General features: G+C 34.2%; 1 protein-coding gene across 1 annotated transcript in view; it reads left to right on the forward strand.

Moving 5' to 3' along the window:
- Positions 1-14,766, forward strand: part of AP3B1 (adaptor related protein complex 3 subunit beta 1) — a 136,348-nt gene extending 121,582 nt beyond the window's left edge. Inside the window, exons 20-21 of the mRNA XM_010725546.2 lie at positions 2,031-2,169; positions 14,051-14,766. Coding sequence (XP_010723848.1) covers positions 2,031-2,169; positions 14,051-14,204 — 293 coding nt within the window. The 3' untranslated portion in view covers positions 14,205-14,766. The remainder of the gene's footprint in view (positions 1-2,030; positions 2,170-14,050) is intronic.
- Positions 14,767-15,993: the final 1,227 nt, after the last annotated feature.

Raw genomic sequence — 15,993 nt, forward strand, 5'->3', positions numbered from 1 at the left:
AGAAACTTGGTTGAATAAACAAATTATTTTCATAATTTTATTAAAATTTATGCATCCAACTTGTCTTCCTAAAAAGCAAGATGCTAATTCTTTAAGTGGTTGGACATTCTGGTCCTTGACTACCACAAGCAATCATATTTGATGCCCCTTAATTAGAGCACCCTTTTTTCTTTCCAGGTTCTTTTCCACCTCAGCAATCGAGACAATACATTTGCTTACCATGCTGCTCTCCTAAGTGTTCTTTTGCATGTAAATTAATCTTGATTCAGTTTACACTGTCATGCTGAGTGGTACAAATTGCCTATAACAATAAAACAGCATGAGTTAAAAATAAAGGGGGGTGGAAAGGCAGATTGAATGTGTGCCTTACTTGATAGGATGTTACTTTGCTTTATGCCAATACATTAGTCGACGATAATGAATCTTCTGTTCTGAAAAGCATGGTTTAGTTGATTTTTTTAATTTTACTTCAATGGAGCAGTACCTTGTCTTTTATAGAACAAGTTAGACAAACCATTAATGACAAGAGTGTTAAGGTTAAATATGAAGCAATGCATTCACTTCTCTGAGTGCTATCCATCTTTCCATTTACAGGAGGTTGACAAAAGTACTGGCTTTGTACAACATTTCCTTTAATTACATGCTGCGGGAAACAGGCTTTTAACATAAACATAGTTGCATTCATTTATTCAGCATTTGCTCTTCAATAGAGCTTAATGGAGAAGGTTTAAATCCTAAACGAGTACACACATCTCTCAGCAGTGTTATGTCAGTCCCCGTGCTCTGCTTAAAAGCTGTTCTAGTCTGCGTATGTATTTTTTAAGGCTTTTGCCTAATAGTGAAGTTAAACAACTTGAAACAGAATGTACCATTCCTCAAGAGAAAGCTGATTTTTATGGATGTTGCATGCTTATTTTTGTTCCCTTCAAGTGCAGATCACATTCAAAAATATCCCATTATTTACTCATAAGCTGTTCTATTTTTACTTTGATCCTTCTTATATTGTAACAGCAGCTAATGCTCATTCTAGTGCATTAAAATGTTGGATTTTTTTTTTTAAATTGCTGTACTCAGCATCTTTGTGCCATTTGCTGTGGGTTTGAACTGTGTGTACAGCCCTAAAATATTAGGCTTTCGAGAGTTTTGCATTGTTTCTATTAATGTTACTGTTGATTACAGATATGTGATAGTTCTTCGAAAACTACTGTGTTCTGTTGTTTGTGTTTTCAGCTTCTGAACATAATATAAAAATACACACACAGTGCTACGGTGTAGTTCCTGTTGGATTTTAATCAACATGAGTGTCCCGCAAATTATTCTTATAACCAGTGAATATTAATAGGAGAGAAAATATTGGATTTTTGTTGTTGTTGTTAAGATGATCCTAAACAACATTTCTTTCTTTACTTTTTTTTTGTCATATGCCTTCATGTAATCTTGATATTTCTGTTCCATTTATAGTAATATTAAAATTATTTTAATCAAAAAGTTTATTGTGAAAAGAGAGAGGTCCTAACTGAGTTTTCCAGTTTCTAACATGATGACTTTATCTTCATGAACTAAATTGACCCCGTGATTACTGTCTAAATTTCAAGCTTATTTTTTGCAATATGATATTAAGTTATAATTATGTATGATGATTTTATGATTGAAAGATTATGGTTGTCTTTATATATGGCCTTACGTAAGCTGGACTTCTCTAAAACAGTCTTACCTAATATTTCACTCATGCGTTTACATTCTTTTTGTATGTTATGTTTTTTAAGAAAAAGAACCATCCTGATTTCACAGTTGCATTAGTAAACACATAGGATTGTCATGTTTCTAGTATTTTTTTTTTTCTAGTAGTATGGCCTGTCAAATAATACATTAAACTGAGATAATTATGTAATTTCAAATAAAATTACTTTCTCAGCATATTATTTAACTTTTAATGCATGTTTTTGTTTGTTTAGAAATCTTGTTTTGTTTTTAGGCATGGTAAACAAACAAATCTTAAAGTATTCATAATGAAATATGTAATGTTTCAGGGATGCTGACAGGAATGAATGAGACATCTGCTACCATAAATGTTGCTCCACAGAACTCTACTAGTCGTGTAATAATTGAGAGACTAATGAAGGCAGCAAACCTGGGTGTAGTCCCTTCTGGTCAAGATAAAATACAGAGGTAAGAATACATGTCATTTGCAGTAAGATTATATTTTAATTATGAATTTCCATTGGTTCAAAATTCAACATTTTCTAATATTAGGGAAAATTTTATTGTCTGCGCTTTTAACAAATATTGTGTGCAACTTGGGCTGACATTGAATCCTAACCAGATATTAACTTGAATACTTGTCAACTCTTTATTTGAATGTATACAGTACATTAAGTATCTAGACCTTACTGAACACAGCTAGGTAAAATTGTCTGTTTCTTCATTTTGTTTCAAAGAGAAAGGATAGCCTTTTCAAAGCACAATATTTTCAATAGTGTCTATATGTTTTTCTGACTTTTGTTTCTGTTTCCAAAAGTAGGCTTGTCTGGATATATCTGGATGTATCATCTGAGAGAAGCTTGATTTTCTTCCACATTAATTTTTTTACCTGTAATATCTAACAACATAAACTACATGATTATTTTATTTTTAATTAGATGAAGATCATTTAAAGTACAGGTTGAACATACATTGAACATTTTCTTCTCCTTGCTGTGTATGTGCAAGGAAAAACATAGTTTTCATCAGCCAAGAAAGTCAATGGCTCTATCTAATTCCAGTTCAGTCCATTTTATCAAAAAGCAGTGGTACAAAATGTAAGTCGAATCAATATGGCTATTTGTTAATCATAGCTTGTAATGTGATTGACTGAAAATATTCAGTCCAGTGAATCTGTATGGGTTGTCACCTGTGACAAGAGCAAACAAGAAAATTGCTATGTATGGAAAACTGAGTAGACAGAAATAATAACAGCAAGACATCACTGGAAGCTGTTATCTTAGCCTCCTGAATTTTGCTGTTTAAATAAAAGCAACGTATCTCCTCTTAAGGTAAAGAACAATCTTTTTCTTTGAAATTTTGCTGTCTTAGATGACTATTTGGAATGCTTATGTAGCCTATGCAGCTTAAATTAGCTGATATTTTTCTTCTTTGGATTTAGTCTTTTTTGCATCACTGGGCATTTATATTGCATGGCATTAACATTAACCCAGCTGGATTTTCCTATGCATTTGATACGGTCAATGATAAAATTCTGTTTCACCATAAAAACATGGTACAGCTAGTGCAATTGCACTGAAATGATTGTCACTATTGACACCTGCTCCTCCGTGAAAGTGTCCTCATTTGTTGCATCCCTCAGGGATCTATGCAGTCTGCATTCTCAATATCAATTCAAAGACTAGGTGAGAGTGTCAATCAAGGGAGACTAAAGTGTCTGTGGTATACAGGTGTTCTCCATCTTTACCCTATCCATCACATGACACTTTGTGCAGAAGGATGGATTGTTTTGTGACCGAGTCTCAAAAAGACTACCTAAAATAATAGCTTAATACCTAATTCAGCCATGGGTTGCCTAATTGAGGAGAAGTTTCTAATTTGTTCTTGCTTTCTCTGGCTTTTTGTAAAAAGGAAGAAGTTTTCCAGAGAGAGCCAGTAACTGAATTGAAGATTTACTTGCTGTTGGATACACTCCTTCAGAGACAGTGGTTGAAGATGTGATCTTTTAGCTATACAGAACACTTCAAAGCATCCTAAAATTTGGAGTGTTCGCTGAATTGTTCTTTTCATTTGGGATAGAATATATTCGGACGATCACAGAAGTTAGAGACTAGTTAGCATTTATAATGTCCAGCAGGGAGAAAAGACATTTTTATAACAACTTAACACCTGCTAGAAGTTCCCAGAAGTGTTGGATGGTAAGAAAACAGTCCATCATTTGTTTCACTGTAAGCAAAGTTCACAAATACTATGTAGTTACAGTTGCAACTATAGAAATGGGCACAATAACTAATTAATTCTGTGATTAAGCTGTTCATCTATTAAAGACTGCTGTGTTATCGTTAATGAATCCTAGACTTAGATAAATTAATATCTGAGATTATTATTCTTAGATATTATGATTCATTATTAATGAATACTCTCAAATCTCTAAAAGAAACCACTAAAATATTTATACATATGTATATATAAAAGAAATATATAGAGATGTTAAATCAACTCTGTCATTATAGTTAACAAAATCAGAATCCATTCTTGTAAAATATCATAGATGTAAGAAGTATGGTGTGACTTGTTTTTATAACACATACAGCATTTCAAGGTGATACAATAAACAGTCACCTTTACCTTGACAAACCAGTAATGAATATGATAAAAATTTTATTTTCTCTGATAGTATTGCCATTGTCCTGTTTGTTTCATAGCAAGTAGTATTTTGGAAGAAAAAAACTGTATACAACAGTTTGTTTCATCTCATTGTGCTATTCTGTGAGTAGTTTTGTTCATTTCTTGGAAATGCTTAGTACATATCCCTTTACACTGGAAAAGCAGTACTATTTTTAACCTGACATTGCTGTCCTGCACTGTGCAGCCTGAATTGCATTAACCTCTCAGTTGGTCATTCCCAATTTGATTATTATTACTTAATGACTGCTAATGACAAGAAATGTATGTTGACTGGTAATGAAATATATTCATTCAACATGCAGTAGTATAGTTTAATACAGACCTAATCTAATGAGCAGGAACAGGTGCGTATTTCCTGGGTTGTTTTTTTTTCTGTCTGAGTATATTTGCACTCATGACAAAGATGTTGTCATGTTGGTGAGACCCAATTACTTCTCTTTAAATTTATAGCCCTATTTAAGATTGCATTTTTGCACCAAAATCACTAAGGCAACTATAGGGTTTGAAAATAAATACTTGCAACAAATACCAAGAGAATAGCATGCACTCACCAATGAAAAATGAAGTAAATGTAAACCTGTCAAACACTGGCTATACATGAATACATGTAACAGTGTAACAACGCTTTCTAACATGCTTTTTTGCTCTCTTTAACCTATGACTACTGAATTTTCATCATTAGGAGAAAGTAATAATTTGACTGTTACTGAAGGTAGATCAAAATGTCAGATAATACAGTTGATTGTATTTTAGACTGTATTTTCTGACCTGTTCTACGTATTTAAAGTTATATCTGCAAAAATTCCTAGATAATAATCAATTAATATCAGAACATGAATTTGCAGATTTGTATTCGCATTTTGCAAAATAAACTTGTTGCACCATTTTACTTGCCTAAGTATGGTAACCTGCATCTGAAGTGAGTTCATACAAGCTAATAGGTCTCTGGGTCTTAGAAAGCTGCATATGGTGCAATCTCACATTCTTCACAGGATTTGACTGTTTTATGTATTGTTCTCTCTAGCTTTAGTCTCAAAGGGAAACGTTGTTTCAGTATTAAGACTTCTATTAAGGACAAAAATGTGAAATGAACTTAAAGACAGGATTTTTTCAGAACAAGAAATACAATTTTTCTGAGAATTTGAAAACTTCAGGAAAATTTGTGTGTGTTACTCCTCGTAAAATATTTCATAAAAGTGATTGTGGTGATTGTTGTAGAAATCTTAAAGCTTACATAGTCATTTCCATCTTCTGAGAACTACTGTTTGTTAATTATTTGAAAAGATGAAGGGTGATTTGAAAAGATGAAGAACACATAGAAATTGACCAAATAATTTAAAAAATAATCTGAATATGCCCAAAGCTTTCAGTCTTGTGATCATCTGTGGGCATCATTTGAATATCTACAAGGAAGGACACTGAAAGAAAAGTATTCTTTTCCTACAGGAAATCAAATCAGTCTGAATAACCACAGATGCACTTAAGATAAAGTATGTCTGCTGTTTCTATTCAGTATGGAAAGTCTGACAGGTATTTCAAGATAAGAGGATACATAACTGTATTTTTTCCTTCAAAGTTGATTCTTCTGAGGGCCAGCCCTTCAATACCATATCTCTGGTTGGGCAATAATACTCATTGCCTTATACACATAAAATATAAATTTTAGACTGTTCTCTTCTATTTCAAAATGTGATGAAACAAAGACTTCACAGAAATCAACATTTTCAGTATTTTTTCTTTTAACTAACACAGGCCTTATTTATCAAGAGACATCCTAGTATTATTTTCAATATCTGTTATCTGTTGCTTATTCCATCTCAGATGAATATTCTAAGAGTTCCTCAGGTGTCTTTCTGCTTTCTTCATTTTCAGCTTCATAACCTCCCACCAGGATAGGTTTTTTTCACTTTGATTGTAGCAGAAGACAACAGACAATGACAGAATGAAAGGAAGAGCTGCAGACTTTACTTACCATTAGATTGGTTTTACAATCTTCTTGAAAGTGTCAGATTACTGTCTACTGTTATTTAAGGATGAAGGAAAGGTGTCTCAGGGTTCTTTGACTTAGAAAGAAAATACTGGAAACACTGATGCAAAATATGACCACTACCTCCAAACTATGGCAGAAAAGTTTTTGTGTGCTTGAGTAGCGTATACCAGAAAAGCTCTTTCAGACCTGGAATCACACTTAGGTTTATGCTGGTGCGATTCCATTGTTGTCAGAAAAAGTATTTAATGGTATGAAGAACAGGGCTTCTTGAACTATTTTCCTCTCCTCCTTTCACTCTCTGAAGCATTTTCTAGATGGAGTGCATTGTTTTTTACTATATTGTTTCCCCCAGTGAAATGGCAAATTTTACATTCGAAATGCAAAATGATGCAGTGTAGAGCATCCTTTTTCACAGTTTTCACTCCTTAAGATTTTACTTGTGCATTGCCTAATCAGTCAGTGAGACGGAAGTCTAAACACATCAGAGTAGATACAATGAATAGATTACAGTTAACGTCAAACAACTAAATGGTCCATTCAACTAACCTGGTGCTGCTGTTGTATTTTGAAAGGAATCTACAATTAGTATCAGGAAACTGTCGGTTAGAAAATAAGTATGGTATTATCTACTTACCTTTATTCTGCTGGTCGTGGCTTTAACCTTTTGTGAATAAGTAAGTATTAACACACGTTACATATTTTCCATCTGGAGTTTGGAGATTTGCACTCTTTCAGCAAAACTAAAAACATACTGTGGAAATCATATAACAGTAAGCATACTGCAATGGATGTGCATTGAAAACCTGAAGAACCTAAGTGCAGCTAGACACAGTATAGAAACTTGCATGAAATACTAAAAGAAAAAAAAGGAAAAAGGGAAGGAAGTGAAAAAGGAAGAAAGGTAGGTCAATCCAAGGATCAACACTTGTTCTGCAGTAGCCTTTATTCCCTACCCCATGCCTGGCAGTCAGGTTGTATTCACCCCTTTTTATCATTTTTCAACCTGTCATGTCCCATTTAGGTTATATTGGCAGACTGATTCTCAAAGGAAAGAGGGTTTTGTTTACAGACAATTTTGATTATCAGAGAATGGCTTGCTTAGTAATGTTATCATCCCCGCACCTTTTTATCCAGCAACACTTAATTTGGGGAGAAAAGGTGCGTGACTGTGCGTGTGTGTAGGTGTGTATGTACTGAACAAACCTCTCTTTGAAGGAGTCCACTTGGAAAATCTTCGTCTGTGTCATCGTCCACTTTATACTAAGTTGGAAGAGCTCTCCGAAAGTTCCCAAGCCCCATCAGCCTACCATAGCTAACAACTGCAGGTGTGTGTGTCAGACAGGAAGGACTACCCATTTATTGAAGGAGAAACGTCATCTAGAAATAAATGAGAAGCAGATGTAAATTGTTTATAGTTGCTCCAGTTGGACCCAAATATATGCTCTCTGTAAGGCTGACAGATAAGTCCAACAAGCCCAGAAAAACATTTTTAAGGACCGTTTCTGATGTGTGTGTACACAGAATTGTTTTCTAACATTTCTTAATAAGTAGTTGACTTGTTTAAAGCTTTGACGATGTAAAATGTACCTCTGGCAGTAATCCCTGTGAAGCAGTTATGTGAACTGTTCTGCTTCCATAGTTTTTTAGCTGTTGGGCCTCATAATCTTTTTTTACACTTCAAGAGAGCTGTAATGAGTGGCAAAGTAAATAAACTTGTTATAAACTTGCAGCTTTGATTTTGCTTCCTAATTTCTTTAGTAGGAATTAATTAAGGGGCTAAATGCCCTAGGCAAAAGAGTTTTTCTGCAAGCTTTTATCTGTAGGTGACAGAATTCTAAACGGAATGGTGTATCCCTATCCACAGGTATTTTAATTCTTCTTGTAGACAGAATTTGTAAACTTTTAATATTTTTTAAGTTTACTGTAGAATCCCAGATGAAAAAAAATAATAATAAGAAGAAGATGCCTGTTAGACATCCAGGTAGGCTAACTATTTACTTTTCTTTTGTCAGCCTGTAGTGAAAGGCTTTCTGGTTAGTCACTACTTGTAGGTAAATATTTTTATTCCTAGTTTCATAAAAAATGGGATTTTTAAAAATGAATGTACCCATTCCATGGTTTCTACTATTTACTTCTTAATCAAATCCTAGTATTCCAAAACACGAAATTTCCTCACTGTTAACAAGATGGCCATGCATGTACTAATACAATTTTTGTGTGTTAACATATGATGATTTTGATTAACTGGTACAAAACACTTAATAAAGATTAAGTCTTTCTACAACATCATTTAAAGACATTTTAAATATATTACTGCACATAGGGAGTTAGTATGTGAATTGCAAAATTTAAAAATAACTTTAAGAAGTCAAATTTGAGCTCAATATTGAAAGCATATGAGTGAGTTACTTTGGATATAAAGTTAATCAAAATAGATGCCAGCCTAGTTTGCTTGCTGTCCACTAGAGGACAGCACTGCTTTTGTATCAGAGTGCTGTAAAGTGAAAAATATGTTCAGCGTTTTCTTTGAACAACAAACAGGAACCTTTTGAGTCAGTTGTTTAAGTAGAAAACATTTAATGCTTAAATAAATGAATGGGAAAATATCTTTGATTTGAAAGATTTTGAGCAGGTTTGGTATTTTTAATGTGTTTCTGTAAGGTGAATTATTTTCTTGGAATTACCTGCATTTTTACAAGTGAAAATGTATAGCTTGTTTTAAAAGAGGACCATATGTAATTCACATGTTTATCATCTTAAACTCTTTGACTACTTAAGAAAAATTAAAAGAACAGAACAGATGAGAAAAAAACAGGTCAGACAACAATGAGAATTTTCTATTTGCAAGGAGCAAAACAGCGATTCAAGTTTTCAGCTTTTTGAAGTTTTGGAAAGGATATACATCCAAGTAAAAAATGCTGAAGTTTCTGAACTAGGAGGAAATACCGGGGAAGATCATGCAGCATCTTTTGAACATGTGGAGTACTGCTGTCTACTGGACAGCAAGTTTTGAGGACTTGTGCGGATTCATGCACTGTTACTAGAAATACAGTGAGCTGCTCAGTGTTTACAGAGGACAAGCTCAAAATCTTTAGCAATAAAAAATACTTCAGCAAAAAAATACTTTCACAATAAAATTAAATGATAAAAATACAGTGCAGATTTGAATGTACTATTTTACAATTAAATTCCAAAATAGTTAATATTGAAAATAAGTTACATCTTGGTAATGAATTACATATGTTGAACAATTTAATTTAAGAGAGATGTTAAAACAGCATTAACTGGTCTGGAAAAGAAATAAAGCATCCCAAAATATCGTTATGTAATTTTTAATATAAATATTAATCAAATTGTGTGACCTGATAACCAATGTTAAGCGAGTTTATTTCTGAAAGGTTGAAATCACCAAGTTAAGAAAAAGATGTTTCTCTTTGTGAATATGCTTCTGCTGCTTTGTTTCATTAAGCTTACTGCATTCGCAGGTCTGAGTTAATTCACAGTAATGCTATGCCATATACTTTTTTCATGTTCTACTGCATATTCAGAGGAGAACATGTAGGCCAATTATAAGATAAAATGAATATATTATGAATATATATTCATTCATATAAAATGAATGAATATAAGGGCTAACTGAAAATATTTTTATGTCCATATGATACACTGAAATCTATATTATAGTTGTTCATTCTTACACTTACAAACTGAAGACTAGCTCACAGTAGTATTTTTTTTTCCTTTGAATATATTCATCGCATAACTTGATTACATGTTTCTGAACTTTGGACTAATTATTTATCTATGGCTAGGGCAGAACACTGCATCTTGTGATTGTCTTTCTTACTAATAGGATTCTGTCTGCTTCAGCAGGCAATAATTGAAGGCTTAATGTGCAGGATTTAAAAAAAAAAAGTTTTAAGCTTCCATGGGCCATTGTCACTGTTTCTGGTGAGCAATAAAACTGAAAAAAAAGAAAATTTAGTTTAAATAGAGGAATCAAAGATGAAAAAGAGTGCCTGACAGGAAAGAGCATGTGCTTTAGCGCTGGTGAATTATGTGTCACAAACCCCGCTCTGTTGTGAACAAATATCCAGATAGCATTCAGCTGTAAATTCACTTTTTCAAATCTTGAATTTTAAAGATTAGATTTTTAGAGTGAGTTACTCTGTTGCTCTCTGTTCCTCAGCTTGAAATTTTCATAATCTTTCCAAGTGAAAATGCCTCTCTTGCATATTGAAGCTATCTTCTTTCAACAAATAAAGGAAAAAAATAACTGCTAGTCCTTAGTGAAGCTAGCATTTGGTAAATGCTGTCACACTGTAATCCTGATACTCTGTTATTTTTCCTTTATTAGGAATTCCAACTAATTATAAATAAAATATCCTTATAGGACAACCATTAAAAAAATTGTATTTTCACTACCAGGACTATATTTATTTTTAACTGTTGAAAGACTGAATGACTTCATAAAAATACACAATGCTTTATTGATGCTCATTTAGAATATGGTACATTTTCGTAGCTACTGACAGATACCATATTTCTGCAAGTCTGTGAACTACTCTTTTCTTTTGCCATGTCGCATAACCTTAGAATATTTAATGTTCTTTTTAAAGAAACATATATATCTTTGGGAAAACTTAGAACATGCGGATAACTGCAGTGTAACAGAAACACCTAAAAATATTTGGTTCTGTTTTCTGAATGTTCCTCTCATGTACATTGTGGGTCTCTCATCATTTTGTTTGTTTTTCACGTTCACTGCTCTATTCTTTATTTTGTTTGCTGCAACAGAGCCACATGGATATTATTATGCCTTATTCCAAGAGTTGCCCAAATGACAATTTCTCTGTTTTGGAGAAATTTTCTCTACTAACAACCGGTGTACAAGTCAGATTTTAATGTTTGACAGTGCAGTTTCCAAGGCTTCAGTCAGACTATGAAGCCTAATTGTTGTTAATATCTTTTTTAAAATATTTAGATTCAAATTCTTATCTTTAAGACAATATCAACTTTCACAAAGAGTAAAAATAATTACTGGCTTCATGGGAAAATAAAAGTTGTTCTACAGCTTCTTACAAAGAATAAACACCTGCTATACAAAGTGATTAATTTTTGCTGCTGAAAAAATTTTAATAGCTTTCTGATCTAACTATTTCGTTGAGCAGAACACATGTATCATAAAATTCATATTGTAAGTGTAAGCATATATAATAATATGTACTTACTTTAAAAATCAGATTCTACCCAAATTGTTAAATGACAGAGTTTTTAAAACATCAGAATAATTAGCAAATCAGTTTTACTGATTAAATATTGTAACCAAAAGTCAACAGGCTTCATCTTTAATAACTGAGTTAGTTTCAAGATTCAAATCAACCACTTATAACTGGTTTCAGAAACTTCTTCCCCATTTTAAGGAACAGATTTCAGTTTCCAAAGTTCAGAGGCTGTAGTAAGCCCATTCTGTTGGTGAAAAGATGTCATCTCGTCCTGGTTTTTTTTATGAAGTGACTCCAGATCACTGACCATTTATACAAAGTTAGCCAATGCTAGTTAAGCATACTAACATTTTGTGTGGAATAATCCAAGTTTCAGACCCTTCACACCTTGCAAACCACCTGAAAACTCGCATTTATTGACGTTTCTTTGCAGAGGTATGGAAAAGTAATATTAATCACCTATCAGATTTTGCAAATGCACTTGTGAAAATATTGGCACCAAACTCATCTCTGGTGCTCTGGTCTCTCCCAGCTTTCTCAGAACACTGACTTCATATCACTTTCAGTTTTAATAAAAGAGGTAAAATCAGGCCTTGGGGCTATGCAACACAGCAGGAATGCCAACTACCTACCCTTGTGTGTGCATCCTGCTCAGACATAATCCGTTCTGGGTTGTCCCAGGACACAATTCTTAAGTAAATAAAGTGACTAATCAGACGATTGTTTATATAATTATTCCCCTGTCAAAATCAACAAGAGAAATAGTGATCTTTCACATTGCCCTGCAAATAGACAAAATCACCGATAGAAGTAGCTAAGTAGTTAATTTTTATAGTAGTGATGTTGTTTCAGAAGCTCCTATTATAGGGAAAGGGCTTTGAATGTATCTGTAATCCGGACAAAAGAAATAGATTGACCTGTGATGGGTGACATTAGAGAAGTGCCCCGTGTTTCCTTAATTAGTATAATGTGTTATGAGATTTTGATATGCTTAGTTTAAAAAGAAAAAAAGGCAGAAATTACTTCTCGTTTAAAGAGAACCTGCTTCCTGCTTAAGTGGCTAATATTTTAATTAAATCTGGAGTGAAGTTTTTTGAGTATCTCCTGATAAACTCCCTCCTTTATGTTGATGGTAATTAAACAGATCCCTAAGGACCCGAGCAGGCGCTTTGCGAGGCCCGTGCTAATTGTCAGACATGAGACACTGACCAGTTGGTTTGCTCTTGAATAGCCGACAGCGTGCTGTCAGCCTAGCAGTTTTATTTTTCTGCATTGTGCGCTGTTGTCAGGGCTAACTGGGTCCTTTTGTGGCTGAAGATGTTGCGCAAATTGAGGCAGATGGCTCTGGTTCAGACACGTGTCCTTCAGCGGGAGGAGATTGGCCCTGCAAAGTGGGGTCAGGCTGGGTCGCAGACCTGCTCCTCACTTGTTCTTGTTCTCAAAAGCCCATGTGCAGAAACTTGGTTGTTGTCAAGTAACCAGCTACAACATCAACGACAACAAAAAACACACAAAAAAGCCTGGCGTGCTCCTTGTGGGATATGGAGGACGAGGCTACTGCCATCCTCATCCTTCCTGTCTCTTGGGCTATGCTGTGTATGCAGAATGAATTAACAGGATTGACAGAAGTTCATTGTGCCTAAAATGGCTTTTCAATCCATTGTGGTGCTTAAAAGGCTAGTTTTGCTTTTAATTCCGTGTAATTAGTGGTTTCCTCATGTCTTGGAATTCAGTAATGGTGGATTAGACCTAAATTTTATTTATCTGGATATATATATATATGTTTGCTTTGTAGGACTAGAAAATACATAAATGTTGACTATGTTTATGTGATAAATATTCTGGAGATTAAATACAATCACAGACAAAATGTGTGGTGTCTTGCTTTTATCATTATTTCAGAGGCTGGTGTTGGAAGTTTATTAGTTTGAGTATTTTTAGCCTGAATTAATTCCTGAGGTGGCAGGAGGGTGCGCTTTTCTGGAAACACAACTGTGTAGCCTTTGGAAGTGTTTTACTGCATTTAGTGTCTTTGGATTTTCTTTGAGGCACCAAATGATGTTTACCCATGAAAATCCCCTTAGAACTGAATTCGGATCAACCATGCACACTAAAATAGTTCCTGAGATCTGTACAGAAGCTGAAGTTTTGGAATGTAAATAATTATTTGATTTAAGTAGATTTTGTTATGCGTATTATTAAATTTGGAGTTTTGCACAGTCCCTTTTTTTTCCTGAGGTGCTAAAATATTTGCACAACAATGAAGAAATATTCTGTAAAATTTATGGTTTCATGGCGTATCCTCTGAAATTGACTAATGAAATTGGAGACATTTTCTTAATACATGAGGTCATTTAATTGTTGCAGGAAAAAAACATTAGTAACCTTTAGCCTTACAGTTCACAGTGATTTCTTTTCCTTTTTTTTTTTCTTTTCATCCACTCAGGTTTGCAGCAAAGACTGTGCACAGTGGGTCACTGATGCTAGTCACAGTGGAGCTGAAGGAGAGCTCTACAGCACAGCTCATCATAAATACTGAGAAAACTGTGATTGGTTCTGTTCTGCTGCGGGAGCTGAAGCCTGTCCTGTCCCAGGGGTAACCTGCTTACATCTGGACTTCAGAATCTGGCACACAACAAAAGTGCCTGGCATCCACTACTGCTGCCTTTCATTTATAATAATAGCCCTTCCATCTGGCAGTGGGGGGAAGAATACACTCTTGACATTCTTCTGCTTTAGAATGCTAGTGTATGCAAGTCGTCTCCTTTTTTTCTGCTTGCTAACCAAAGAACATATATTTTACTGTCAGTTATCTGCATTCTTAAATGTATTTCCCATTTGTTCTATCTGAGTACTTTCCTCTCTTTCCACCCCCCTTCCTTTCCCCACTGTAGTGGACAAATATTAGATAATGAAGTTGAAAGGAAATTGCACTGCTTAAGAATTGTGTTAAAAATAGCAGATAGATAGGTTCCAGCAACATATGCAACAATTATATGTGCACTTCAGAGAAGCACACACTTGTACAACAAATACAGGAAAATTGCTTTGTGAAAATCCATGTGCACCTGAACTCACGTAGTAAGAATATTGTTCCCATTTGATGTGATTTTCTTAAATATTTCTGTAAAGCTGCCAATAAAGTAGTGCTTTTAGCAGAAAGTGCCTCTTTCTTGTTTTGTTAGAGATCCTGTGATGATCATCAGTAATATATACAACTGGCCAATTTGAAGTAAATATTAACAAGATTGGATGCTATGTATGCACTAGGAAACACTTTTTGTGAAAGTTGACAGTGTCTGTGCTTCAATTTTAATTTTCTGATACACAGTTACATTTTTGTTACTAAACAAAACATGTCATTCTTATTTTCAAATTAGCCTATTTATAAAATTCTGATGAGAAGAACTGTTGGGACATACTGTTGCCTAGCTTAGTAAATCATTCAGATTCTTTTTGTCAATTTTTTATTATATACCTAAATTAGAATATCTCCCACCTGCGCATAAACCATACTTCAGGTAAAGAGAAATTCATAAGCACAGCTGCTGAACTACATCTGAGAAGACCAAAGGCTGTGCCACGTTGGTGGCACCCTGGTTTCTGCCTACTGTGGCTACAGCCTAAGTATGATTTTGCCTACTGTGGCTACAGCCTAAGTATGATTTTGACTTCACTTTTTGATTATGTGATAGTTTACATAAAGATGCTGAGCTTTGTCATTTCATATCAGTTCTTACCTCTAACATGGCTTTCCCTAGCAACTCATGGCTCTACAACAGATGTTTTCATAACACAAAGAAGAGATTTAGATAACTCTGCACCTTTGCTCTGTCATCAGGACCCTTTGCATGGTCCTTCTGTGGTCCTGCTTGGTTTAGTTTAACGAGCAACAGGAAATACTTCTTCAGAAATGTTGCTTTGCTGCATAGTGGAAAATTCTAAGATTTTGTGCAAGAATTTAGTATAGCTACACAGTAGCCCTAATACGTAGAAGAGTTCACTGGCAAGTTCTAAATAGACTTTTTTCTAGGTATTGGAATTGCACTTCTGTTAGAAACATAGTTCTAGGTTTCATTACACCCAAATATGTTGGCATTTCTCAGGCAAAGAAACAGGAATCTAATGCGCTCAACAGGAATGCAGATTTTTAAGTCAACATTTGTATTATTTTCTAAAGTCCTAATTTTGCAGTAAGATTTTTTTTTAATTATCAAGTGTGATATAAAAGTTATAACTCAAACATTCGCAAAATTATTCACAGTAGAAAATCATCGCATAGAAAATGCAGATTGGTCTAGATACTCAGTGAGAGGGTGCTGTGGGAAAGGTGCATAACTACTTTGTAAGAAAAGATTCAACTGAGAAACCTTCAACCATGTTTGTAAG

Source organism: Meleagris gallopavo, chromosome Z, assembly GCF_000146605.3.
Source record: "Meleagris gallopavo isolate NT-WF06-2002-E0010 breed Aviagen turkey brand Nicholas breeding stock chromosome Z, Turkey_5.1, whole genome shotgun sequence".
Taxonomy (NCBI): Eukaryota; Metazoa; Chordata; class Aves; order Galliformes; family Phasianidae; genus Meleagris; species Meleagris gallopavo.